Source organism: Molothrus ater, chromosome 5, assembly GCF_012460135.2.
Source record: "Molothrus ater isolate BHLD 08-10-18 breed brown headed cowbird chromosome 5, BPBGC_Mater_1.1, whole genome shotgun sequence".
Taxonomy (NCBI): Eukaryota; Metazoa; Chordata; class Aves; order Passeriformes; family Icteridae; genus Molothrus; species Molothrus ater.
Genome location: NC_050482.2, coordinates 38,937,002 through 38,962,678, shown reverse-complemented (window position 1 = coordinate 38,962,678; position 25,677 = coordinate 38,937,002). Strand labels below are relative to the sequence as shown.

Sequence of the window (25,677 nt, the reverse complement as noted above, 5' to 3'; positions counted from 1 at the left end):
AGAAAGCTGTAGGCAGCTCTGCACCCCCTGGACATAACCTCAATGCTTCCTAAGCTCTATTTCTTTGACTTTCATGCAATGGCCTGTGTGGCTTGCTGATCTTGCTCCCAGTAGACATAAATATGTTCATGAGTTCACATAGCCATCAAAAGGATCCAAACCTTTTCATTCAGCCATGTAAGTGCTGAGCTCTCATTCTTCTCTTCGTAGTGTGTTTTACAGATAGATTCTGTTCTCCTTCCAATGTATGTGTTAGATGTTTTTTACTGAGGTTGTGAAAGTGTGGATGTTATGCACTAGAGAGCACTCTCTAGTACATTCAAATCCACTGGACAAGAATAAGAAAAAAGGAGGCATACAGACATATCAGCTTTTTTTGCATATGGAGTTGTTTCTGCAAGCTAGGAAAGATTTGCCTGTTTTTAAGTAAGCTAGTAAGCATTTTGCTTTCGGAGATATGGGGATTGAAAGCTCTGAATTTGGTTTCAGTTGTATGTGCTTAGCATCTCAGAGAACTCAGCCATTATTGTTTAGGCACCTGACTTCAGCTATCAGCTGTTGCAGATTTGATTTAAGATGTAACCTTCCAACTGCAACAGTTTTCTGCAAAGTGACTTTTTGTGGTCATAGTTGGTCTAATTACCACCTAACAGCTACCTGAAAGTAGAAGGCCACATTAAAAACTGTAGTTATAATGCAAATATAAACTTGTGATAATAGTTCACATGGTAGAAGACCTCAAGCTGTTTTGTCTAATTCTTGTTGAAAGGTGCATGTGCTTCTGCTGTATGATCAGAATTAGTAGTTTAATGGTTCATCATTTCTAACCAGTTAAGATAGTCTTCACAGTGTAAGTAGGAATAAGTTTGCCTTTAGTTAACATTTTGAGACACTGAAATAAGCACAGACAAACAGGAGCACCTTTCATTATTTTTACAAGCTGCTGTGGCCACTTTTAAATGACTGCTCTGTTTTCATTACTGGTTATTGTACAGAAGTACAATATGTACTTCTTTACATATGAAGTACAATGATCTTGTCATGATCCTCCCCCAACATCTCAGTAAATCCACCCAGCATGTTGATGCAGTTGCATTTATGCCAGTGAATACAGGACTTTGCCTAGATTCCAGCCTTCAAGTATATGTGCCATGGAAATCATACCCTAGGGAGAAATAACAAGTGGTTGTACCAGATCTTTTATAAAATAGAATGTAAATTGTAAAATAGAGTTTTGCTGTAAACTGTGAGTGCATGACTGCTTAAATTTAGTGCAACTCCTTTAAATCATTAAAACTTAAAAAATCAAGCTGTATGTGATAGTCTAAGATGGGCAGGATACTGAACTGCTCAGGATCCATCAATTCAACTTGCCATTGTGAACAGTTGTTTGGCAGTAATACTGTGAGATTATATTCATCGATCTACTTTTCATTCATGGTGTTCTTTTTTTCCTTCAAACAATAGTAAAATTTTATTGTCATGTCTTTTATCACTTAAAAATGTGTTTACTCATCAGGTATAAGTGGTTTTTTTTAATTTCTCCCCACCCCACCCAAAAAAAGGGAATATTGCAAAATTGTTTTCAAGTACTGACAGACTAACAGTTTGCAGTAGAGCTTGATTCATATTTTCCAATTTCTCTCTCTAAACGTTCTCCTTAACCTGCATCATCATGTGATGAGAAGACATCGTAGTCCCATATATTTAAAGTCTGTTGTACAATTACGGGGTTTTACTTCTTCCCTTTCTCCAGGGCCAGACAGCATTTGATGTGGCAGATGAAGATATTCTAGGATATTTAGAAGAGTTACAAAAGAAGCAGAATCTGGTAGGCCTTGCACATAATATATATATATATATATATATATATATATATATATATATGTATGTATGTTTCATTTTAATATACATATGATTATGGTATCCACCTCAGGGCAGGATATAAATTAAAAGTAAAGTTTTAAATTCAGGGTTTCAATTCAGGTGATGCCACAGTCATCTCAAAAGGTCTTTTATGCCTTTACTTGTCACCTATGGTGGCCAAAAAAGCCTTGGAAGAAAAAAGGCAATCTACAACTTGCCTTGTCCAGTGGGCATTTTATGATCCAAAGTATCAACAATGAGCATCTTACTTGGAATAACAGTTTCTAAGATTTTTAGAGCTTTGAACATTCATACTTTTTGAAATTTTTTACACATTCTAGTGTTTGTAGTATTTAGAAATTCCCCTCCATTTGTTATTTTGTCACACTGATGCCATTCTAACAATTAAACTGCATCATTTTCTGTTTTCAAGCTTCATAGTGAAAAACGTGAAAAGAAATCTCCCCTAATTGAATCCACAGCCAACATGGATAATAATCAGACACAGAAAACATTTAAAAAGTAAGTAAAAATAAGAAAAATTATCAAGTCTTTAAAAAGATGACTTTAAAACTGTCACAAAGTCCTACTTGACAGGCTTTAGTAAATTTTTTCAGTACTTAGTAAATACTTCTCTTTACAAACTCAGTAAGGAGACGCTGATTATGGAGCAAGAAAAGAATGCATCTAGTATAGAGTCTCTGGAGCAAGAGAAAGCAGATGAAGAAGAAGAAGGAAAGAAGGATGAATCCAGTTGTTCTAGTGAAGAGGAAGAAGATGATGACTCAGAATCTGAAGCAGAGGCAGGTATGTTATTTGGAGCATTGCATTTCATTAAATATTTACTTTATACATTTACTTGTTTAATATCACATGATACAGAGTTAAGTATGTTACATCTCTCTTATTCTTCTGTATTTCACTAAGTTTCCGGTTATTTGAAAGTAAGTTTGTAGATGTCTAAAGTTGAGTCATAACAGATGTATCAAATGGATGTCTTCACTGGTAGCTACTTAGGTTAAAGCTATTAGCCAGCTTTCTTGATTGGCTGCTTAACAAATAGATGCTGTTACATAGATAAAACAATATCAGCCTGAAGTAGCATGTCAGAAACATTGAAAAAGTTAGAAGGTCAAATTAGAGAGGAAGAATTCTTAGCAGTATTTGCTTGTGGAACTGGTGCAGAGATTGGATCAGAAGAAGTGCAAACATTCTCATTTGTTCTTATCATCTTGAAGTAATTACTACTTAATCTGGCTCAGGTATTCATAAAGTAGTAGTGCATATATTTTCAGTGTGTTCTGAGATAAACTTTTAAATGTATTATTTTAATGTTGACTGTTAATTCATATATGACTTCAAGAGGAATGTTCTTTGAAAAGTTTTGCATTGTCTGCACATTACTCTGTTTTTTTCTCCTGAGAAATAGAATTAGTGGGTTGTTTTTTTCTTGAACAATTATCAGAGCAGTAAGTACTAATAAAAGAGCAATGTGTATATTTTCCTTTCAAACCAGAAAACAAGTGTCTGACAATAAGTGTTTAAAGATGTATGTTTAATCCTAATAAAGAATATTAGAATTGCAATGCAGCAGTACAGTTCATAGACAAGGATGTCATTCGAAACAGCCTGTTAATATTTTATACATAAACTTTGAAAAATAACCGGGTTTGGTGAGCTATCAGTTTTTATTTTAATACATTCTAATTTCTACACCTGAAAAGACAAGACTAATAGTGTATTTCAGAGCTAGCCAATTTATCATAATGCATTTAATGTAGATAGAAGTAAAAATAACTTGTGAAACCAAATTTTTTATTATGGTTTAATTTTTTTTTTTTTTTTTTGGTAGTTTAAAATAATCCAGCACTTCAATATTAAGCTGAAAAAAAAAGTGTCTGGCAGGCTTTGTAATTACTTTTTTACCTTAGTGTACTTGCATCCATTATTTATTGAGCTTTGCTAAACTCAAACTATTTATAATATATAACATGTAGTAATTTCTCTGTCACTGAGCTGACTGTAATGTCTGCTGAACTTTATGACTCTGGTAACTGTGTTCTCTTCATTGCCAGTAGTTCGTGCCAGGAAAATCTGACTGTGACACAAGAATTAATTTATGTAAACTTCAGGGGTTTTAATATCAACAAGGCTTTATCATACTTTATTTGGCAAGATACACTTGAAGCTTTTCCCTGTAGAACTACATTTCTTAAGTTCCAAGATTTTACTTTCCCCTTTTTCTACCATTATTCAGCTTAAGGTAGTGAAAGATTTTTCAAGTGAAAAATATTATTATAAGGAGCATTCAGATTGTGGAATATTTTAACAGCGTTCCGTATTCTGAAGTTGTGGAAATGGTGATTTCAAAACTTTCGGGATAATTAAAAGGTTTTCCTGTGTTTTTGTTTCATTGGTTATGTGAGAATATAGTTTAAATATAAATACACTTCTGTCTGTAAGACCAAGAAGGAAAACATGAATATGAAAGTAGCTTATTGCAAATAACCGGGAAACAAGATAAAAAATAAAATTTTCATCAGTTCAGGTTTTGTAACTTACTCTTTTTGAAGTACTCTAATTTTTTTTTAATTAGTCCATAACAGCTTAGTCGTGCATACAACTGTGTTCTTGCTGCTCTATAAATAATTTCAGAACACAGTTGTGAAAAATCCATTTTTTCCTTCCATGCTTTCACTCCTGATAACTTTTTCTGATGCCTTGAGAGGCCACCTAGAACAGAGGCTAGACAGCGTTAAAGGAATAAAGTAGTTATTTATTAAAAGGCCTTCAAAGGATACACTTTGGGCAGTATACAAGAGCCTGGCCAAGGCTACACCCAAGATGGACAACAGATCACAAGTTTTTAGACTTTTAAAACTTTTGGTCCATTTACATATTGGGGTTAATTGTCCAATTACAGCTTCAGGTTATGAAGTCCCATTCTCCCAGATTGCTCTTCTCAGTTCACCGTTTATAACTTTTGGGCCTGAAGCTGCAATGGTGTTCTTGGTTCTCAGGCTGGAAAAGGATTGTTTTGTCTAACTGAACTGTTAGGAGAAGGTGCTAACACTTTATGTGAAGTTCAGAGTTACATACTACTGCAGCACAGAACCTGGAAAACTGAAAGCTAAAATTTAAGGAATCATTTCTGTGTATTTTAAAGATGTATTACTTACAAATTTCTATCAGGTCTGCCTGTGCATCATCTCGAATCATACTGTCAGTCCACATTGCCTTGTTCAGCTTTTTATAACCTAGAATTTTACCACCCATTTTTTTCACTTGTGTTTAAAAAGAACTTTCCATCTAGGGCCGTTGGTCATGTGAGCTATTTATATTTGTATTTGTTTACTGCATAACTAACATTTAAAACATCTGTTCAACTATGTCCATAATTAAAACAAGTGTGTAACACCAATACTGTGAATTACACAACTTCTAATTGTATATCAGTACTTTATTGAATTTAAATGTTAGTTGTAAGAACACTGCATGAAAACCTTGTATGCTTTCTAAATTAATTGCTCCCAGGCTCTGTGGGTCACATAGAGGGAAAGATGTGTCTCTAGTAGGGCCAAAACCAGTGGGGAATGAACCCCCATGTTGCTTCATACTGTGCTTATAAATAGGAGGCAACATCCAAGCCTGAAGAATGTGCAGTTCAAATACACGAAACAGAAGGGAGGTGTAACATTATGAAGCTCAAGCAAAAGCAGTGACAGCAGTTGTTGTATCTCAATCATGACATTTTCTGTGAGTTTGTGTAAGAAGGGTTAAGGTTCATGAACTATGGGCAGAGGAAGGAATTTGGAGAAAGCAGAAGAGACTGGGTAGGTAAACAGTGAAATGTGGGTAAGAAAAACAAGGGACAAAGAAGGAATGAAGCAAATGGTAAATTGGTGCTCTGGAAGGCAAGTACCTGTCTCAGGTCATTCTGGTGACCAGAATTCCTGATGTGCTTCTCTGTACAGTTAATTATTTCTTTGAACTCAAATGTGCATAATTATCAGAGCATAAGGGTTTCATTTTAAATTGGCACCTGCCTTCTGTACTTAATTAACTGTTACAGAATCATGGAATCCAAGGATAGTCAGGGTAGGAAGGGAGCTCTGGAAATAATCAAGTTCAACTTTCCCTGCCAAGGCAGGGTGACCCTAGAGCAGGTTACACACAAAAGCATCCAGGTGGGTTTTGAATGTCTCCAGAGAGGGAGATTCCACAACTTACCTGGGCAGCCTCTTCCAGTACTCTGCTACCCTCAATGTTCTTCCTCATATTGAGGTGGAACTCCTTGTATTTTAGTTTATGGCTATTGCTCCTTGTCCTGTCACTGGCCAGCACCAAGAAGAGTCTGGCACCATCCTCAACACCTGCCTTTGGGATACTTATATGCATTAATGAGATCAGATGAGATGCTAACAGATCTCCTCCTGTTTCAGTTTTTATATAAAGTCATTAGCCAGATGCTGAAATGCAGGCTGTGTGGGGAGACTGAAATCTCTATGTCCAGAGGTTTCCAAGATGTGACTCATCAAAGCCTTTAGCAACCTGATTCATAGGCTTTGTGCAGAAGGGTAAATTAGGTGATCTCCTGAGTCACTTTGAACCTGAATGGTTCCATACCTCTGTCTCTGCATCTCTGAGTGGTAACACCTGATGAATACAAAATAATTGTTGCATGCTGTGTGCACAACTGTTTAGGAAAAGAAGGTGGACCTAGCTGAGATGTAAATTAGGAGTGAGGGAGAAAACACTGAGGAATAAATAATAAAATGCTGGTCATAAAGTTAACTGTCAAATTTCTTGGATGAAAATTCAGTTAGGTGTTGTAAAGGTGATGAAATTGTGAATGAAGAATGATGATTAAATGTTGTAAATATTTTGCAGATAAGACCAAAACCTTGGCAGCTAATAATGCAAATACCACAAGCACACAATCAGCATCAGTTGCTGTGACGGCGCCCTCAGTAGCTGGTGGCCAAGGGGCACCTACATCACCTGTTAAGAAGGTAAAAGAAAATACCTTTTTATTTTCTATTATATTGTAATCTTATGATTTTCTCTTTCTTTTTTTCTGTGTAAGTATATCTTTTTTGATTCTAGTGTAAATAGTAGATTTGGTTAACCAGTGAATTGAGAAAAGTATGCACAGATTCTTAAAATACTTTATGTTCTTCCCCAGATGCTGTTAATTTTTTTTTAATTTTGAATGACTTTAATTCTGCACAGGGACCTAAAATACAGAGCTATTAAATAGCTGAATGTAAAATCATTCTGAAAACGAAAATGCTGTTGCATAGTGAGTGGAGTTCTTCTATTTTCTGAAACTAAACTTCATCTTTTGAAAGTCTTTTGTATGTCAAACTCCTCCAGAATTTGTAGAACCTACAGTTCTTGTGTTTCTCAGTACCTGTATTTCTGATGCACTTAATTCAAGGGAGGCAGGCATGACTATGTGACTTTTGGGAGTCCTTTGAAGTATTCAGCTAGTATTTTGGCAGAGAAGTTGAAAATTATACCTGAAATAAGAAGTAAAAAATTGTGTGGGTCTCATCCCTGTTTTAATATGGTTAGGACCTCATGGAAGAGCTAGATAATAGGGACACATGATTTATTCAATGCATAGCTCAAAGCCATACCCAACAAAGCCATATTGCTTGCTGGAAGCCTTTACAGCTTGTAACTTTACAGGAAAAGTTTATTTGGATGAACTTGAGTTTTACTTGGTATGGGGAAGATAGGTATCTTGGGGAAAAAAATTACAGTAGATAAGAAAGCATAGTCAGAAATCCAACTTTTAGAATATCAGAGCAAGCTGGATAGTAAGCCAGTAAATCTTCATTTGTCATTCCTTACAAATTTCCTGTACACATCATCATAAAGGGGAGCCCTGTACTAATGCATCTGAAATGCATGTTCAGGAGAAGTGGTAACCATGATACACTGCAGCCACAGTAGAGAGAAAAGACATACTACTAGGACATACTACTCTGAATTGTATTTTGCTCCTGGGAGCTTACTGGGGTTATACTTCCATATTCACAATAGAATCTAATAGTGATTCATCTTACAAAGTATACTTTAATGTAACAGGTACAGGTGTGTGATTTAATGATATGGGGGAGTATTTTCATAAGAGAGGAAATAAGCTTGATTTTAAGCTAAATTATAAGCTTTTATAAATCATCAATACACTTCTGATTCTGTTATGCAGAAATTAATGGTTTATATTTTGGTCTTCTAGGTAAAAGGTGCAGGGCTAAAAATAAACTGTAGTTAGCTTCCTATTACTAGGAAAGCTCAGCGCCTTCTGTAGCTATAAAATAAATGCACTTTATATCAAAATTATTATCTTGTAATATAGCAGGTTCATGTGATCTAAAGGAGCAGTTACAGCTTCTATCGATAAACAAAAATGCTTTAAACTGTTTTTACCAATGAAGGTAAAGCAGCACTCTGTGTGTAATCTTGCACCTATTCTTGCACCTGCCTTTTTGGGTCTGCACCATCTGATGTGCTGTAGGTGCACTTCTGCTTTTACATCACAGATGGCCAAACCAAGAGGTGCAGATGCAGTATACTAAGCTAAAGTCAGATTTCCTTCAGTCTGCTGCTCTGTGACTGCAGGTACTGAAGGTAAGGCAAGTCTGGGAGGATAGCCACGCTAGCTATTGGCATGTGGGATGTGATTCAGGGATATGAATGATACATGGTAAGAAGATGAGGGGTATGTTAGTGTGAATCTTCCAGTATTCTCAACAGTGTGAAGATTTAGGCCACAGACCTTGTAAGGTCACAGGCTTTGTTGTTCTTTTCTGTGCAAGCTGTAATTCTGTCTCTGAATGAGGTAAACATGCTGTGTTACATTTAGTTCTTATCTGTTACTATGGTTTTAAGTCTCTTACTGCTTTTTTGGTATTTTTGTGTTGTAATGAAGAGTTACTTACTATATACCTAGGATCAAACTATATGTTGTTAAAACGACCTTTGGTTTCTCTTTTCCTTCTTTTCAATTTTCATCTTCGTCTTGTCTTAATTGGCTTTAGTATGATTTCATTCCTCCTATCATGCCTGTCGTGGAGTCAGTAGATCCTGCATCATGGAGGCAGGGCTTGCGCAAAACTGGCATTGTTCTTGTGCCCAATAAGGGTGAAAAATCTATGGTGAGGTTCTTGTGTGCACAGGTTTATGTACAGGTTGCAAAATAACATATTTAATCAAAATGTTAATACCAGATTTGCATGTTTCTAAGTTTTTATCTCAAGTTCACAGCGTGTATTACAAAGTGTGGGTTTTTGTAAGCTAACTTTTATAAGAGTGGTATTCCTTGACCAGCCTTACATTTCTGATCCCATTGACTAATTCAAGAGAAAAGTGCATAGGTTGCCTCTCACTACAACTTCTGTACAAGTTCAGCACTTGTGATTATTAAAAACATTTGTGTTTTCGAATCTTTGCAAGGAGCGTGAATTACCATAGATAACGTAAATTAATAATGTAAATTCATTTTCATGTGTTTTATAGTTTCCAACATCTACAGCCAAGGTTTCTCCCAAAGATGAAGAGAGGAAAGATGAATCTCCTGCTTCATGGAGGTTGGGTCTTAGAAAAACTGGTAGTTATGGTGCACTTGCAGAGATTACCGCTTCCAAAGAAGCTCAGAAAGAAAAGGACTCTGCAGGTGTTATGCGTTCTGCATCAAGTCCTAGACTTTCCTCTTCACTGGACAACAAAGAAAAGGTAATAATTTTCAGGATAAAACAACATTTTGAGGAATTCTTATACCTTTCTTAGTTTAGATGTTAATGATATATTATAGAAGTAAGATTGTAGTACACATCTGTTCTTTACTAAAATTCCAGAAAGTTAAATTACAGAGCTTCTTTATAGTATCTCTCAAAGTGTGATATGCTCCTTCAATGTCTGTCGACCTGGTACATAGATCTGGCATTTTATTCCTTTTTAGGACTTGCAAACCTAGTAGTCATTTTTACAATTCGGGGACATGGGAGATTTGATAGCATTTGCATCACTTGGAGAATTATGCTGAAAGAATCTTACAAATGAAAGAAGTTTCTTTTGTATTAATTTTCATTTTGTAGTGATTTTTTATTTTCAAAAATTGGTTCTGTAACTAAACATGGATACGCTAAACCAAGTGTTGTTCTGGTAGCTGAACAAAATAAAATTTGTGCTTCTATTTTAAATACAAATGTTTATATGATTTAAAGATTAAGAATAGTAATGTACTGTGCTATATAAAAATACTGAACCAGTTGCTTTCAGGAATCACTGTTGGAAGTGTACTGCAGCAAAGCAGAAAAAAATAAGTCATTAGCATTACGAGAATGGAAACATTAGCAGCTTCATTTTCCTGTTGTAGTCTTTTATGATACTTAACTAAAGCTTTAAACTCATTTGTATAATCGGGTTACAATGAACATGGTCAGAGTTGGCATAATGATGCTTTTCCAGACAAGATAATCAATAATAGTAACAATTAACAAAAAAATTAATGTCTTTCAGGAGAAAGACGGAAAAGGAACTCGACTTGCATATGTTGCACCTACAATACCAAGACGGCTGGCCAGTACCTCTGACATTGATGAAAAAGAAAACAGGTGACTATGAAGTTATATAACTTTTTAATATGAAATTTAAATAATATTTTAGAGTGACTGACAAACTTTGATATTTTAAAACTTTGCTAATTTATAGCATTGTCTGACTGTATAGATTATGCAGAAAACCAATTTGTTTGCAACTGCAGAAGTGCTAACATACATTTACATGCCAAAAGAGGTACATTATGATGGCCAAGGTTATCTGAACATAGAATACATCTTTTCAAAGTTTTGTTTTATTTTGCCTCCTACACCTGATTCCTTATGTATAATTTTGTGAAAGACATGTTTTATTCTTCCTATTGTCTGAACTTCAAATCTTGAGCTGGTATTTTCATTAGAAATTCAGTTTTTGCATGTCAGTTTTTGGGATAGTTTTTCTAAGTTGCTTTTTGCAAGGTCATTCCTTGCTGCTATAAACTGCAACAACAGCCTGGAAATTCCTTATGACTGAAGTCATGTCAGCTAGTGATACATGTCAGACCCCTCAGGAATGGCTACTGCAAGCCTACTTAGGCTGGTCTTAGAGTATCATGAGTTCTAAAGGCTTGCCAGCTTTTAAACTTCTTATAACATCAAAGAATGAAAAATGCCATCAAATCAGCTATTAAAAAAGCCAAGTAGATTTCCCTTATTGCACTGGATAATCTCAGGAGCAAACAGAAAAACATCTTGTTCTTTTTTTGAGAAAAACAAAGCTAGCAATGACCACAGATAAAAAGCAATAATTGATTTAATGTTGATTAAATCCTCTTTAGCAGTCTTCTTTTGATGCTGCTTTCTTCTTATATTTCTAATTGTGTTACTATGAACGTAATATCTTTTCACACAGGCTTGAAAACGATTGTCCATAAAAGCAATTTTATTCCTTGTTCAGTTATGTTTAAGTGTGTTTTCCAGGATTTTAATTCAAAGCTCCTGTTCAACTCACATCAAGAACCTCCTTCTTTAATGTGAGTTTGCTAAACTAAAATCTCTTTTACAGGGATTCGTCTGCTAGTTCAATACGTGGTGGCAGTTCCTACACCAGGAGAAAATGGGAGGAAGATGTCAAGAAAAACAGTTTGAATGAAGGTCCTGCATCATTAAACACAAGTTATCAAAAAAGGTGTGGGATTTTCTCTTTTTTTTTAATCAAAATAGGCTTAAAAGTTAACAAGCACTGAATCATTTTGTAAGGACAATTTAGAACTGAATGGTGACATATTGCCATGTTCATAATAATTGCAAAGTGTGTATTGCAATGGTTGTGCTGGTTTTAAACATGCAGTTGTATGCTGATGGAGTGGTTGGGCTGATTTTAATCTATGTAATTAAAGTTAGATGCTTGCTTTTTCCTGTGGTTTATTTCAGTTTGGGGTTCATTTGACGCTTTCCAGATTAGTTCAGTAGTCAAAGACAATTTTTTAAAATGTTGCAATAGGTATAATTCTGCTTGGTATATGAAAAGGGGGAAAACACTGTCTCTGTTGAATTCTGGTTATTGCATGACAGTCTTGGAAGTATTGGACTGCTGTCCTTAATTGTAAATTATATCCATACCTATGTTGAGTATCAGCATCATAGAATACATAAAATTCACTTGAATGCAAAGTAAATTATGAAAATACGAGAATAGTTCTCAGGTGTGCTGGTTCCTAACTTGCAGAATTTTCTTAGGAGGAATCATATGCTGCACATATAATACATGATTAACTTTGCTGCATTGTGTAGTTTCAATGTAGCTATGTGAGTCAAATTCTTCATTGTAATTAGTGGGGCAATAAATAGCTAAAATGAATAGATCAAGGAAAAGAGTCAAATAACGAAGCTGCATATTGGTACATGCTGCTGATGTACATGATACATACTTAGCAATTTTTTGAGTCTTGACATTGATTTTATCAGTAACCAGGCTGTCTCATATGGCATAATGCATATTTATTTCTTGTAAACCATTGGATCTGCTTTATAGCTTGAAGAGCAAGGGAAAAACCTGAGTGGGAGGTTATTCTTCCTGGGAATGATTAAAGATTTTTTTTTTAAATGGGGCAGTATATTTAATTGCTTTCAAATTATAAGAGGAGTGATATTGATGACATTTTCTTTCCTGACAAGCTGTGCAGTAAGGTTCTGCATTTTCTGAGGTATTCAGTGTGGGTGAAACAGCAGTTTAAAAATGGGACATTGGGGGCCCTATATGAATGCTTTAGTAGATCTGATCAAGACATTCTTACATAAACGAGTGAGATTCCATTCTTTATCCTCTTTGGTGAAGAAATGGTTGGGACTAAGGGACACTTGTGCTGCCCTCCAAAATCATAAATTAAAAGTCCTAGCCAAGGAAAAAATGGAAAAAAGTCTTCTTTTGCACCAGAAGTTTCCAAGACTGAACTGAGGCACAGAATACATGGGCAGAAGTTTAATAGATCATTCACAGCTTGGTGATATTTTAATGAGTAAATATCAGTAATAAATGCCATCATTGTACATGTCTCTCCTTCAGTGGCTCCTTTGGTAGAAAACAAGATGATTTGATAAGTTCTAATGTTCCAAGTACTGCATCAACAGTTACCTCTTCTGCTGGTCCTCAGAAAACGCTGCCTGCCAGCACAAACACTACTACAAAGAGTACAACGGGTTCTACTTCAGCAGGTGTACAAAGCAGGTAATGGCACCAGGACATTTTGTTCCTTTTTTTTGTCAGGTCTACTGTGTGCTTATGTATGTGCATGCGTTCTTGTTTAGTAGATCCTGGGGCTCTGGATTTTTTCACTTTACTGTTAAATTTGTTTTGAGTTTATTCAATTTGGCTCAAAAATTGTGAATGGCTTTCTACTGTAACATGAAAGCCATGTTGGTATAAAAAATATATCAAATATTAGAAGGGTCTGGAGAATAAAAGTTCAATTATTGTGAACTGGTAATTCTTAATTTATTCAATTTAATAGCTCAAGCTGAGCTTTCATAGTAGAGACCTTTCTCACTTTGCTTCTTAAAAAAAAATCCATCCCTCATTTTACATGTTATTAGTTGTTTAGTAAAGTGCTTTCATTGTTTAGCTGTTTCCTTTTCTCTTTTTTTGTGTTGCTGCTTGTTATGCTGTAGTACCTCAAATCGTTTGTGGGCTGAGGATAGTACTGAGAAAGAAAAGGACAGTGTTCCTACAGCAGTGACCGTTCCTGTTGCACCATCAGTTGTAAATGCTGCAGCCACTACTACAGCCATGACTACAGCTACTTCTGGCACTGTGTCCTCAACATCAGAGGTCAGGGAGAGACGGAGGTGTGTAAAGGTCCTAAGAGTAATATTGCTCTTACCCAAAAGTTCTACTTTTTATTTATTATTTAAAGGAATGTGTTGGTTACCACAGATTTGAACAGTATGGGGTGTAAAGCAATGTTGTTTTCTTGCTGGGCATTGAAACAACTGGTACCTCAGTTTATCTAAGAGCTTAGTACTAATAGAGACCATTAATGAAATTTAAACTGTGATATTCTATGTTTTTGACTGGCCTTGGTTACTCATATGGTATATGGTATTTTCAGATTTTATTTATTTTAACAGATTAAATGAGTCCTCTTAGAAGTACCAGTAATGCAACTCTGTAAAAACACTGAATTAAAAAGAATTAAATTATCAATTAATTCATTAATTACTATAATTACATTGCTGCAGACTGAGGTAGTGTGCCATTGGCAGTATGCTAATAAGTCACAGCATAGCGGTTTTCCAATCATTTTGTATGCCTGACATTATTGAGAAGAGAGTATTGAACCCAACACATTCTGTTTATTTCATTGCATGATTTAGGGTCTCTTCTACTTGAAAGATAGTCATACAATTTTAAATGCAATGCTTTAAGAGATATTCAGTATGAAGAATGAGTAAGAAGCTGATGTAAATCTTATTTTAAGAATATGGTGGGTTTTTCTGTTTACAGTTATATGACGGATGACTTAAGATTGGTGCATATTTGTTTCCATAAAGAGTTGTTTCCTTCTATTTATGGAAGCAAAAATAAGATTTCAAAAGATTGGTAATTCGTGTTAGCTTTCCTTTGTTCTTCTTTTTCTGGATACTTATAAATGTTTATCCTTTAACCCTCCTGCTGCAAGTTCAGATTTGTGTGTTGCTCCTGTAGTAGGTTCAAAATGTACTTTCTGTATCAGTGCCAGATATGTGTATCTCTATATGTTCAAGGAGGTAATGAAGCTGTTCTTTATTACAGGAGAAAATTGGATTCTTTTGGTTCACTTAAGGCAGCAGCATTTCAAGATTCCTTATAGGGGCCTAATTAGGGTAGTCTGTTTTCTGTAGTCTGCCTTCCTACCCAAAACTGAGATGAAAAAACTTCTATGATAAGTGGATTATGTTTTTATTATTCCCCACCATGATTCAGGAAGGGTCCACATGTGCTAACAATCAATTTCAATAGCTACAGTAGTCAGAACCTGCATTTTCCATAGTGAAATTTGAACTAAACCCAGCAAATGAAAGGTATAACCAACAAAATGTGTGTTTTCTCGAAAGTAATTCAGAGTAGTTCAAATTCTAGAATTCAAATGCTGTTTCAGTCTTATATCTAGATAGATAGCTATATCTATCTTACATAGCTAGAAAGGCAATGAAAATTAGAATTAGGCTTTTGCTGTCTCGTTTGCTCTAACCGGTGTGTGTATACTAATGTGCATATAGTACATATGTTTTAGATACCTGCAGTTGGCCTGAAATGCTGTGGTTTTCTCTGACTGGGCTGATTGTGTAATATACTGTGGCAGATGCATTCTTGATGGCATATTAGTATATCCATGAATCTTAGAAATCAAAATTGGAATAATTGCTGCATGCGTTTGAGAATGTTGTGCTCTAAATATGAGCACAAGCATATCTATCTGTATATATACAGATAGATATATTTGTGTATCTACATATGTTTCTATGCACATGAAAAAATAAATGTATATTAAATATTACATGCTATATATTTTCTTAAGTAATGAAGACAGTTAATCTGTGTTTATCGACTGAAATTGTATATTTAGAAAGTATGTTTGCAAGACTTCTTTCAAAGATAGTTGAAAGTGAAGATATAAAGTATTTCATTGATGAAGCACATAATGGTGCATTCTTCTGGAGCAGCTGAAGAAGCTATATTCTTCATTTGATTTTTGGGATTGGTTTAGAGAATCAGGGAAGGAAATTACAAACTTGAGTCTCTAAGTCTTTGTATCGTGGATAATACAGCATAGGTAGCTGTATGTGGCACATGCAAGAGATGCTAGGGAAGAGCACTTTCTACTCTTGACTGTAGCTGCAATGTGCACCTGAAAAGTTGAGACTTCTCATTTTTTCTCAGTGCAGTTTAAAGTATTTCGGATTTGTTGGAAGGTAGGTGCAGGTACAGCAGTTACTAAAAAGAAAGTTATGCAAAACAGTTTTGTAGCAATTTTAAGCCTTAAAGATGACACCTGCTCTGCTGTCAAGCCCTCCTAGGTAGGTGGTGGTTCAGGTCAGGTTAACTAAAGCAGCCTAATGGCCTAGAGTTTTTGGGAAATAGAAAGTCAATCAAAAATGCTGCTTGCAAGAGACCCAGTAAGAAAATCAAATTTACATAGTGTAGGTTTTTTAAGATGCACCATAAGATGGGATTTGTTTCAACATTTTTAAGTATAGCAGTAAGTTTTAAGTATTTTAATGGGGTAGAGCATAGGTTGCAATACATAGGTCTGTGTAAATGAAGTTTTTTAAATCTTATGATTGTTTCAGAACTCTTTTTAGTATGTGCTAAGGCTACTAAATATATTATTAGGTGAGCAAACTGCTCTTTCCATACGTAAGTTACTTAAGTGTTAATAACTGATGGCATAATCACTAGAAAATTATTGAAACTTTATCCAATGACTCTTAACTATTCTTAACTAATTATGTATAAAGAGACACAATCAGAAAATATTATAGAATCTGATCTAAAGAAGCCTCAGAGAGGTTATAAGCAGCCTTTTGGCAATCTTTTGATTTCGCTTTTTCAAATTTTTTTTTCACTTTTTTCTAATTTTTAGCCAATTTAAGGATTTAAAGCTGTGTGAAATTATAGCAGCTTCCCAGAGTATTCTGCCATAGAAAATCAACAAATGCATTAAAATCTTTTAGGTTCTTTAATTATGGGTTTACATACATACAAATTTATGCATTTGTGCATGTATCTATGTCCTGTTGGATTTTTACCTGTTATCTGGATTAGAGAATTTCTTTAAAAGAATCCAGACCTTGTATCTACCCTAGTAGCCTTTTATCTTTGATTACACTTACTTGCTTATTCTGCAGGACTTCTGTGGGTTTCATGAAGATTTATTTTTAAGCTCATTTTTTTCAAAGGGATTTGGATTACTCAAAGTGTGGATGATTAATGTGAAAGTATGGTAACCACCTCCTCAGGGATTCTTAATTTCTAGTGAAATGGATGATATAATTAGATTTTCTGCATTAACAGTACATTTGGCTTTTTCTGAAAGCTTATAAGTTATGTTAAAAGGTAATACATACACATATTTGATATATAAATGTCTAACTGGCTGAATCTCTGAGGTCTTCTACCCCTGTGTTAGTAGACCAGTGATACACTAAATGAGCTGAAGTTAAATTTATAGAAAATGGTAAAAAGAAATCTAAATGAAGTAGGAAAACTGTGTATTTTAATTGAGTTCTAAAGCTGCTGTCTTGATGAATAAGTAGATCAGTATGATGTGAATGAAATGTCTAAAATGTAATCTATCCTATATAGTTAAATATTTTCTTATGACTGCCTTGGTTTTCAGTCTGCATTGTTGGGGGGGAGTTGACCATTTAATAAATTTGTGCAGAAATTATCATGTGCCAATTTTGTTTGTAATTAACTCTTTAGATCATACCTCACTCCAGTACGGGATGAAGAGTCCGAGTCCCAAAGAAAAGCTAGATCCAGGCAAGCAAGACAGTCTAGAAGATCTACACAGGTATAGTACTACTAAAGCTTCTACATGTTTGAAAACATACCCATAACATCATTCTTGAGAAACAGGCATAGCATACTGCATTTGCATCCATTTCTAATCTTTTTTTTCTGTGCAGGAGCTGTTGTAGATAATATAATGGAGCTGATCAACATGGATAGCTAATAAGATTCATGACATAAAAAAAAACACTTTTAATCTAATTTCTCTGGAGAAGGAAACATACTAAAAGAGAGGTTTTTATTATGTGCTAATAATCTAGTATCTAACTGCATATCTCCTTGCAGCACTTCTCTGAGTTTACGTACTGATATATTTGGAATTTCTTCCCAGTTTTTATCCGTATCTATCAGCAACTAGCAACTAGGGACCAATATGGCAGGAGCAAAATAGGGTATCTCTAATGGTACTTGAATGCTCTTTGGGCAGTGGAGCAACTGCCAACCACTGTCTGCTGGCAAACTGAGAATTATCAGCAAATAGTCCCTGGATAAAACAGCACAAAGAAGTGCTGTAGCCATTTTCCTTTCCTGTTTTTAGGCTGAGTCTGTAGCTACGTTGCTTACTGATGTTGCTTTCAAATCTTTGCAGTTTTAAACCCCTCCTGTACTTCTGGTTAGCTTTCCAAATGAGAGATCTGTACTGCTTGATAAAACCTCATTGTATAGGATGTATTTTTACTTCGTGGTACTAATTCAGAGCCCTGCTAACTATTGCTGAATCCTTACAGTGAAGAAGCTACCAGGAATTACTGGATTAAACTTTATCAACACTCAAAGCAATTCAGTAACTCATAAGATGGAAAGTTGGCTTTGAAGAGTAGATTACAAAGTGTTTTGAGCAATGTCTCAGTAAAATACATCAGCTGAAAAGTATAGTAGAAAAAAACTGTCTTCATAAAATTGTTTGCTTTCTGAGCTTATTTCAAAACTAGTTTATAGCCTAAAAATAAGAGGCTTTTTAGTGTTGCTGACCTAAAAATCCAGTTGCAAGGAATTAATTTGTAAAGTATTAACCTTTCTTAAAATATGAGTATTATATTTTTAGGGTTCTTTCAGAAATGTTTACTATGCTCTTGATCATATTAAAAGCATCTATTGGATTCTTAAATTATTTCTATAGGATCTTCTATGCCATCTGTATCTACTAGTTCAGCTAAAAATTGGCTTGCTGGAGAGTCTGTGGTAGATTGCATTACAGCAAATACTTGCCACATCTCAGAGGGATGTTTGGTTCCAAGATTCAAGAGGAAAGCTTATAGGTAGAATATGTAGGTAAAATTTATTTCTTAATAGATAGATTTAATTTTCTTAAGTTGAATGTTTTCTTTAAAATATTTATGTAATGTGATCATCTACATTAATGTTAATGTTATATTTGAATGGTGTTTCCTGACTGCTGTTTTCACAGGGCGTAACACTGACAGATCTTCAAGAAGCTGAAAAAACTATAGGAAGAAGTCGTCCCACACGAACCAGAGAACAGGAAAATGAAGAAAAAGAAAAGGAGGAGAAAGAAAAGCAAGACAAAGAAAAACAAGAAGAAAGGAAAGAATCTGAAACTAAAGATGATGACTATAGACAAAGATATTCCCGAACTGCTGAAGAGGTATTTTCATGATGAGTCTCTTTAGGTAGAGAAATTATACGAATCTTTACTCCAACAATATTATTTTAATTTTGATAGTACTGTAAGAATAATTTATATAGTTAAATGTTTTCCTATCCCGTTGTTTGTATTCGTTAATCTTGGTAAATTAATTTTGACATTTTTCTGTTGAATAGCCGTATCATCGCTATAGACCAACTTCAACTTCAACTTCCTCATCATCCACCTCTTCGCTCTCTACGTCCACTAGCTCTCTATCCAGTTCAAGTCAGCTAAACAGACCAAACAGCCTTATAGGTATAACTTCTGCCTATTCTCGGAGTGGAACAAAGGAAGGTGAGAGAGGTAGGAGTACTGTTTATGAAGGAGATTTTTGTTATTTTGTTGACAAAGGACAGTTTACATTCCTATAGGTATTTCAAAATGCGGTGAGATACGTAAGACCATTGACTATGTACCTTGCTCAAATCTTCTGTAAGAAATTTCAAAACTTTAAAAGAGGAAAAAAAATTTCTGTATTTGGTGGTGTTTCGCAGCCATGTGATTTTTTTCCATTGTTGGGTCACAGAAATTTCAAATATACTCCCATAAATACCCACATAATGCTGTAATTTCTACTTTAACACAGTCCCTGTAATAAAATGCTATATTTCAGGGTCTAAATACTTGCAGGTATTAAGAAGGAATTTTACTTGATTAAATAATTGCTAAATAACTTGAGGTTTGTTTCAGTCCTTCCACGCTGAAGGACTGAAATGATGCTTTATTTCTTTAAGGACCTCTCAGGGTTGTACGAGCAGCTGGAAAAGGAAAGGGGATGTTTCCCCTTGCGGTTCAGATGTAACCATACTTCTGCATGCTTTAACTGGTTTATGTCATCTTAAACTGAGGATTAGATGCATGATATAGAGATCACAAAATGTTCTCTAATGTCACAGAGATTTTGCCTTCATTTCAAATGTGAGTCCCCTGCTATAATTTTGAGAGATGTTGTGCCTGATTCTTTGCCTGTCAAATGAGGAGCCTGTTAACGGTGTGATCTCCTGTTCTTGGACTTGACACTGTTGACTTGAGAGATGTATTTTAATTCAAGTTATTGATCAGTAACTTCGGTAGGGTTACTGACTGAAATTGATAATTTTGTTCTACGGAGGGTCAGATAAAATGATCCACTGATGAAATCTCCATGAACTATATAGCAGTATTGCCATATTCCCTAGGATGGTGATTTCTGAGGAAGTTACTGGGGCTGGATATACTTTCTGATTTTTTCTTCCCTTTGTCCTAAAATGAACTGAAACTTAGATTACAATTCTTTTATAATGCATGCTTACTCTAGGAAACTCATGCTAGATTTTTCTATGGAAAATGTTTTCATTTGGTAAATATTAGCTACCAGAGGTTCTATTTTTTTTCGAGTTATGACATTTGGAGGAGAAATACAGTATCATTTGAAATCCCAGAGGTAAAATCCTAGTTTATTAAATTTGGAAAGGTGTATGTTCACCATAAATATATTTCCCTTCTTTCCTATTTAATTTTTGCTTCACTCTAAAGTGTTTATTTACCTCTGAAGACTAGTGATGATAGTTATTAATGATTAGTGATCCTTCTATCTGGACTTAATTCTGTGATTACTTTATTTAAATAAAGAACATCAGGCTGAACAAACTGCATGATAATAAGTAAAGAACTTTGGTTTGGGCAGGTTTTTTTGACTGGGTTTTTTTCCACAAGTTGCTTGTAAACACATAGGGTAGCAAACACAATCCTGAGTTGTTACATCTATTTTGAATTGCCATTGTGTTGGTTTTAAAGAGAAAGGATATCTGTAATACAGTAATAATCTAATCTAGGAGGTCCCAATTTATTCTTCCTTACAGCAAAAGAGGAGGGGACTGTGGTGAAAAGGAGGCATCTAAGAAGGATTTGTAAAGGCTGGGGTTTTTTAATACTGCATCCTTGATGTATGAAAAAAAAAGCGTGTTTGAGGAAGAATGATAAAGGATTACCTTCTTTTTTTTTGTACTTTTATACATCTGCTGATACAGATGTTTCAATTATTATATGACAGTTTTGAAAACTGAATTGTAAATCCAAGTTGTATTGTATTACTGTTACATTAAGACATTTTGTTTAGGTGACTGATGTGAAATTAGTATTTACAGTATTGTAGAGCTATGTGTTCTGGGGAGTGTATGTTACAGCAAACCCTGTATGTGGTAAGAAGCTCTTCAGGAATTTCTTTCAGGTAAAAAGAATTTATTGTGGGCATTTTAAAGACTGAGAAGAAGTATTTTAGAAAATTAGGTTGTGTTATAATTCAGTGAATGAGAAAGTTGTTTTTAACAGAAGGGGGCAAAAAAGAAGAAGAAAAGGAAGAAGATAAGTCACAGCCTAAGTCTATAAGGGAAAGACGGAGACCAAGAGAAAAACGACGATCTACAGGAGTTTCATATTGGACTCAGGATGTAAGTAAACTTCACTTGTAACAAAATGAAATGTGTATAGTGTACTCTTAAAATAGAGAATTGTTTAGAGTAATTCAATATGTAACTCACTGTTCTAGAAAAAATTTAAATATTCTTCGCTTTTGGTTTGATGCTTTCAGGAGCAAAATCAAAATTAAGTTTTTTTCCGTTGATACTGGTAACCAGAATTCTAGAACACTGTAGTAACCATAACTTAATAGGAATTAATCATAATCTAAGGAAAAGAAATAAATTATTGAACAAAACTTTTCTGTTGCATGTGTACCAAAGGTGTAAAAATCAGACTCTTGATTTGGCACATTGCAAGTAATTATCTATTTAACTACTTGAAGAACTGCTGTCAGATTAGAAAGATTATATTTGATGTTTCAGACTATTCCTTTTCCCTTTTCTTTGTCATGGGATCCATATGTAATGTAAAAGACAGATTTTCGTGTGTCAAATGTAAAATTGTTTCATCTCCTTCTGGTATTGAAACATGTACCTGTTTGAGAATTTTCTTCATATATCCTGTATATTCTCTGTGGAGTATTCTTCTGCTCTTATATTTTCATATTCAAAGTGTAGAATGCATTAAAATCTTACTAAGTTTTCAACAGTTTTAATTATTTTTCCTCTCCTACCTCTTTCACCAGAGTGATGAAAATGAACAGGATCACCAATCTGATTCAGAAGAAGGAACAAATAAGAAAGAAACTCAGGTAATTTAAGAAAGAGAATTTGTTCATTAACTTTTAAGAGATACATTTTGTTGTAAAAATTTTGTTACACTTGAATTTACATATCAACAGTGGCCATAAGTGACCATTTTGACTTCCATTCTGATTGTGTAGAATTAGCATCCAGAAAATGGAGATTTGATTTTTGACACACAGGTCAGGGACATGATGCAGCAGGTTACTGGAGCAAGCATTCAGTTTCTACCCAGCAAAATTTTTATTTCACCTACGTTGTTGTTGTCAGATAAATTATGGCCAATTACTTACACACACGAATTAAAAGCTTTGAAAATTAATCCCAGTGCTGTCATTATTATAATTAAAAAATAATATGCGAAGTTAATTTAAGGAAACACAGAAAATTAAAGAGCGCAATGCATGTAATTTCTTCAGTGAACAAAATGGTTTTCTAAATATCCTAAACAAGTATTATTGGTCTTGATAAAAAGGCAGTGGAAATCTGTATAATAGGCTTGATTTGATGGGAAAAGTTCTTGAAAACAGAAAGGTATTTGGCAGTGGGATGAAGAGGTGTTAAAAGGGATTAGTTATATAAGCTGAGCTATAAGAAGAATGTATTTCTTTTGACCTAAACACTGGAGTAGCACACTACAGAATCATGTTCATTACTTGGGAATAAAACTCAAGTGATATTTCTTTCTTTTTTTTGTAAAAGCTTCCATTACACATCTGTTAAATATTTTAGTTAAGAGACTCATTCTATGTCATATTGGTTTGCTGTCTTTTTTATTTCTGTGCCACATTAACATAACTACATAGTCCTGTTTCCTTCCCCTCCCCTATCATTATCCTAAGGTCTGTAATTACTTCATAATCTCTTCTGTAGACATTAATTTTGGTAGAGCATTCTGTGTGGTGCTTCTGATAGAATTAATAACATTACAGTGAAATACTGCTAAATTAGTCCCAAAATCATGAATATTATTGAAAGGGTGAGTGTGTTGGGCTGGAATGGTGGAGAAGTATAGAGTTCTTGGACATGTGCACTTTTTGCTATGTGCCTAGGGCAAGAGAGTGGTGGTGAATGGAATTCCGTCCAGCTGGCACCTGATCATGAGTGGAATTCTCCAGAGTTCAGTGTTGGGGCCAGTCCTGTTCAATACTTTTCCATATGATCTGGCTGAGGGGATCTAGGACACCCTCAGTCAGTTTGCAGGTAACATAAGTTTGGCAGGAGTGTTGGTCTGCTGTAGGGCAGGAAGGCTCTGCAGAGGGCTCTGGACAGGCTGGATCAGTAGGCCAAGGCCAACTGGATGAGGTTCAATAAGGCCAAGTACTGGGTCCTACACTTGGCTCCCAACAACCCCATGCAGTGCTACAGGCTGGGGACAGAGTGGCTGGGAACTGCCCAAGGGATAAAGCAGCTGGGAATGCTGGTGACAGTGGCTGAACATGAGCCAGCTGTGCCCAGGTGGCCGAGAAGGCCAATGGCATCCTGACCTGGATCAGCAATAGCGTGGCCAGCAGGAGCAGGGCAGGGATTGTGTCCCTGTACTTGGCACTGGTGAGGCCACACCTTGAGTCCTGTGTCTGGTTCTGGGCCCTTCACTGCAAGAAGGACATTGAGGTGCTGGAGAATGCCCAGAGAAGGGCAACAAGGCTGGGGAAGGGTCTGGAGCACAAGTCCTGTGAGGAGTGGCTGAGGGAGCTGGGGTTGTTTAGCCTGGAGGAAAGGAGGCTCAGGAGAGACCTCTCTCCAACTCCCTGAAAGAAGGCTGTAGCCAGGTGGGGGTTGGTCTCTTCTCCCTGCTAACAGGGACTGGACAAAAGGAAACAGCTTCAAGCTGAGCCAGGGAGGTTCAGGTTGGACATGAGGAAGAATTTTCTTGCTGAAAAGGGCAGTTAAGCATTGGAACAGGCTGCCCAGAGAGGCTGTGGAGTCACCATCACTGGGAGCATTCAAGAAACAACCGGACAGGACAGCTTTATGATCATGGTGGTGTTCAGTCAAAGGTTGGACTCAGTGATCTTGGGAGTGTTTTCCAACACAAATGATTTTATGGTGAAACATCAGAACAGGTTGCCCAGTTTTCTACAAAATCTCTTAATTCTCAGCATTATTTATGGTCTTGACAGAAAATAGTGTTTTATTAGAAGTGGTTAGGCTATAGCATGTACCTTTGATATCCTCTGTGCAGTAAATACACTTCAAGGTGTCAAAGGGGAAATTGAGTGTATTGTGGAGAATGTTTACCTATGTACATTGAAAAAATAGTTTCCTTCTATAAAAGGAAACCAAGCAAGCCACATCAGCCCCCCTAGAAAACCACCTGTGGGGAAGGTTTCAGCCACTTTTAGGAAAGTAACATTGGAGGATGTCCAGGTGATGATATGTCAGTAGAGTTTCTTGACTGAAATGTCTTCACTTAAGATTAGAATAATAATTGGAAAAAAATATGAATTTGTATTGACCACTCAGAGGGGCAAAAGGTTTGTATGACTGATGTAATACTTAGAGGACACTCCCTCACTCTTAAGTCATTACTTTTAATTAAGTTTTGCTTGACAACTAAAAAGAGTTATTTTTTTATATTGCTTTCATTAATTTGTTCATTCATTCCAGGTGAATCCACAGGGACAAAATTTACTGTAATTAAGTCTATTAAGTCTACCTTATGTTGTTGGTGTAGTAACTTGTTTCCAGTCACACTGTGTTGAAACAGCAATCCTGTATCTTAATATATTGTTTAGAGCTGAAGTCATTATTTTGTAGCTATGTGAAAGAAGAGAAGGAAGGAACAGTGACTTTGAGGAACACTGTTCTGACGCCTTTGATAACGAGGAAGCAAACCCAGAATGCACCAAATGCTGAAATAACTCCACTGTTTAGGGCACTCCTGACTTTTAGAGTGTTATGTTAACGTCCTTGTAAATCATATTTTGTCAAGTGCATTCTAGCATGTATTTATTTTCTTTTCCAGACATAACAAAATTGAAGCTTGACACAGTTCAGATAATACATACTGGTGGATAGCATGCACATTTGACTTAACTGATTAGTTGTATTTGTTCACAGATTGTTATATGTTTTAATTAAATTATTCACCAATCCATTCTTTTTCTCTCTTTTTACCTCTCCCCACCTCAGAGTGAGAGCCTTTCAAGGTATGTGCAATTTAAACAAATTAATTAGAATTGTTACACTTAATGTCATTTCAAGTTGTTTATGTACAAATTCAGCTTTAATCCAGTGGTTGGATTGAGCTTTCAAAGGCTGTGATGACACTTGTGTTTTGCATGAAGTATGATTGTGAAGCTACAGTCCTGCCATGTGTGGGTGGAATACTCCATGTAGGGGAATATGTTGAACTCTGTATTTATAGTGCACTGAAGGCAGGCTGGGTGTTTCATAGAACATAGTGGACACAGTACT

The 25,677-nt window shown here is 35.4% G+C and overlaps 1 protein-coding gene across 1 annotated transcript in view; it reads left to right on the top strand.

Moving 5' to 3' along the window:
• PPP1R12A (protein phosphatase 1 regulatory subunit 12A) overlaps positions 1-25,677 on the top strand; it is a 113,325-nt gene that overhangs the window by 71,875 nt on the left and 15,773 nt on the right. The window contains 15 exon segments of the mRNA XM_036400331.2: positions 1,757-1,831; positions 2,300-2,388; positions 2,516-2,673; positions 6,757-6,878; positions 9,394-9,609; positions 10,396-10,490; positions 11,479-11,601; positions 12,979-13,140; positions 13,581-13,757; positions 17,377-17,467; positions 18,875-19,072; positions 19,249-19,417; positions 21,425-21,543; positions 22,200-22,265; positions 25,393-25,409. Of these exon segments, the coding sequence (XP_036256224.1) occupies positions 1,757-1,831; positions 2,300-2,388; positions 2,516-2,673; positions 6,757-6,878; positions 9,394-9,609; positions 10,396-10,490; positions 11,479-11,601; positions 12,979-13,140; positions 13,581-13,757; positions 17,377-17,467; positions 18,875-19,072; positions 19,249-19,417; positions 21,425-21,543; positions 22,200-22,265; positions 25,393-25,409 (1,877 nt within the window).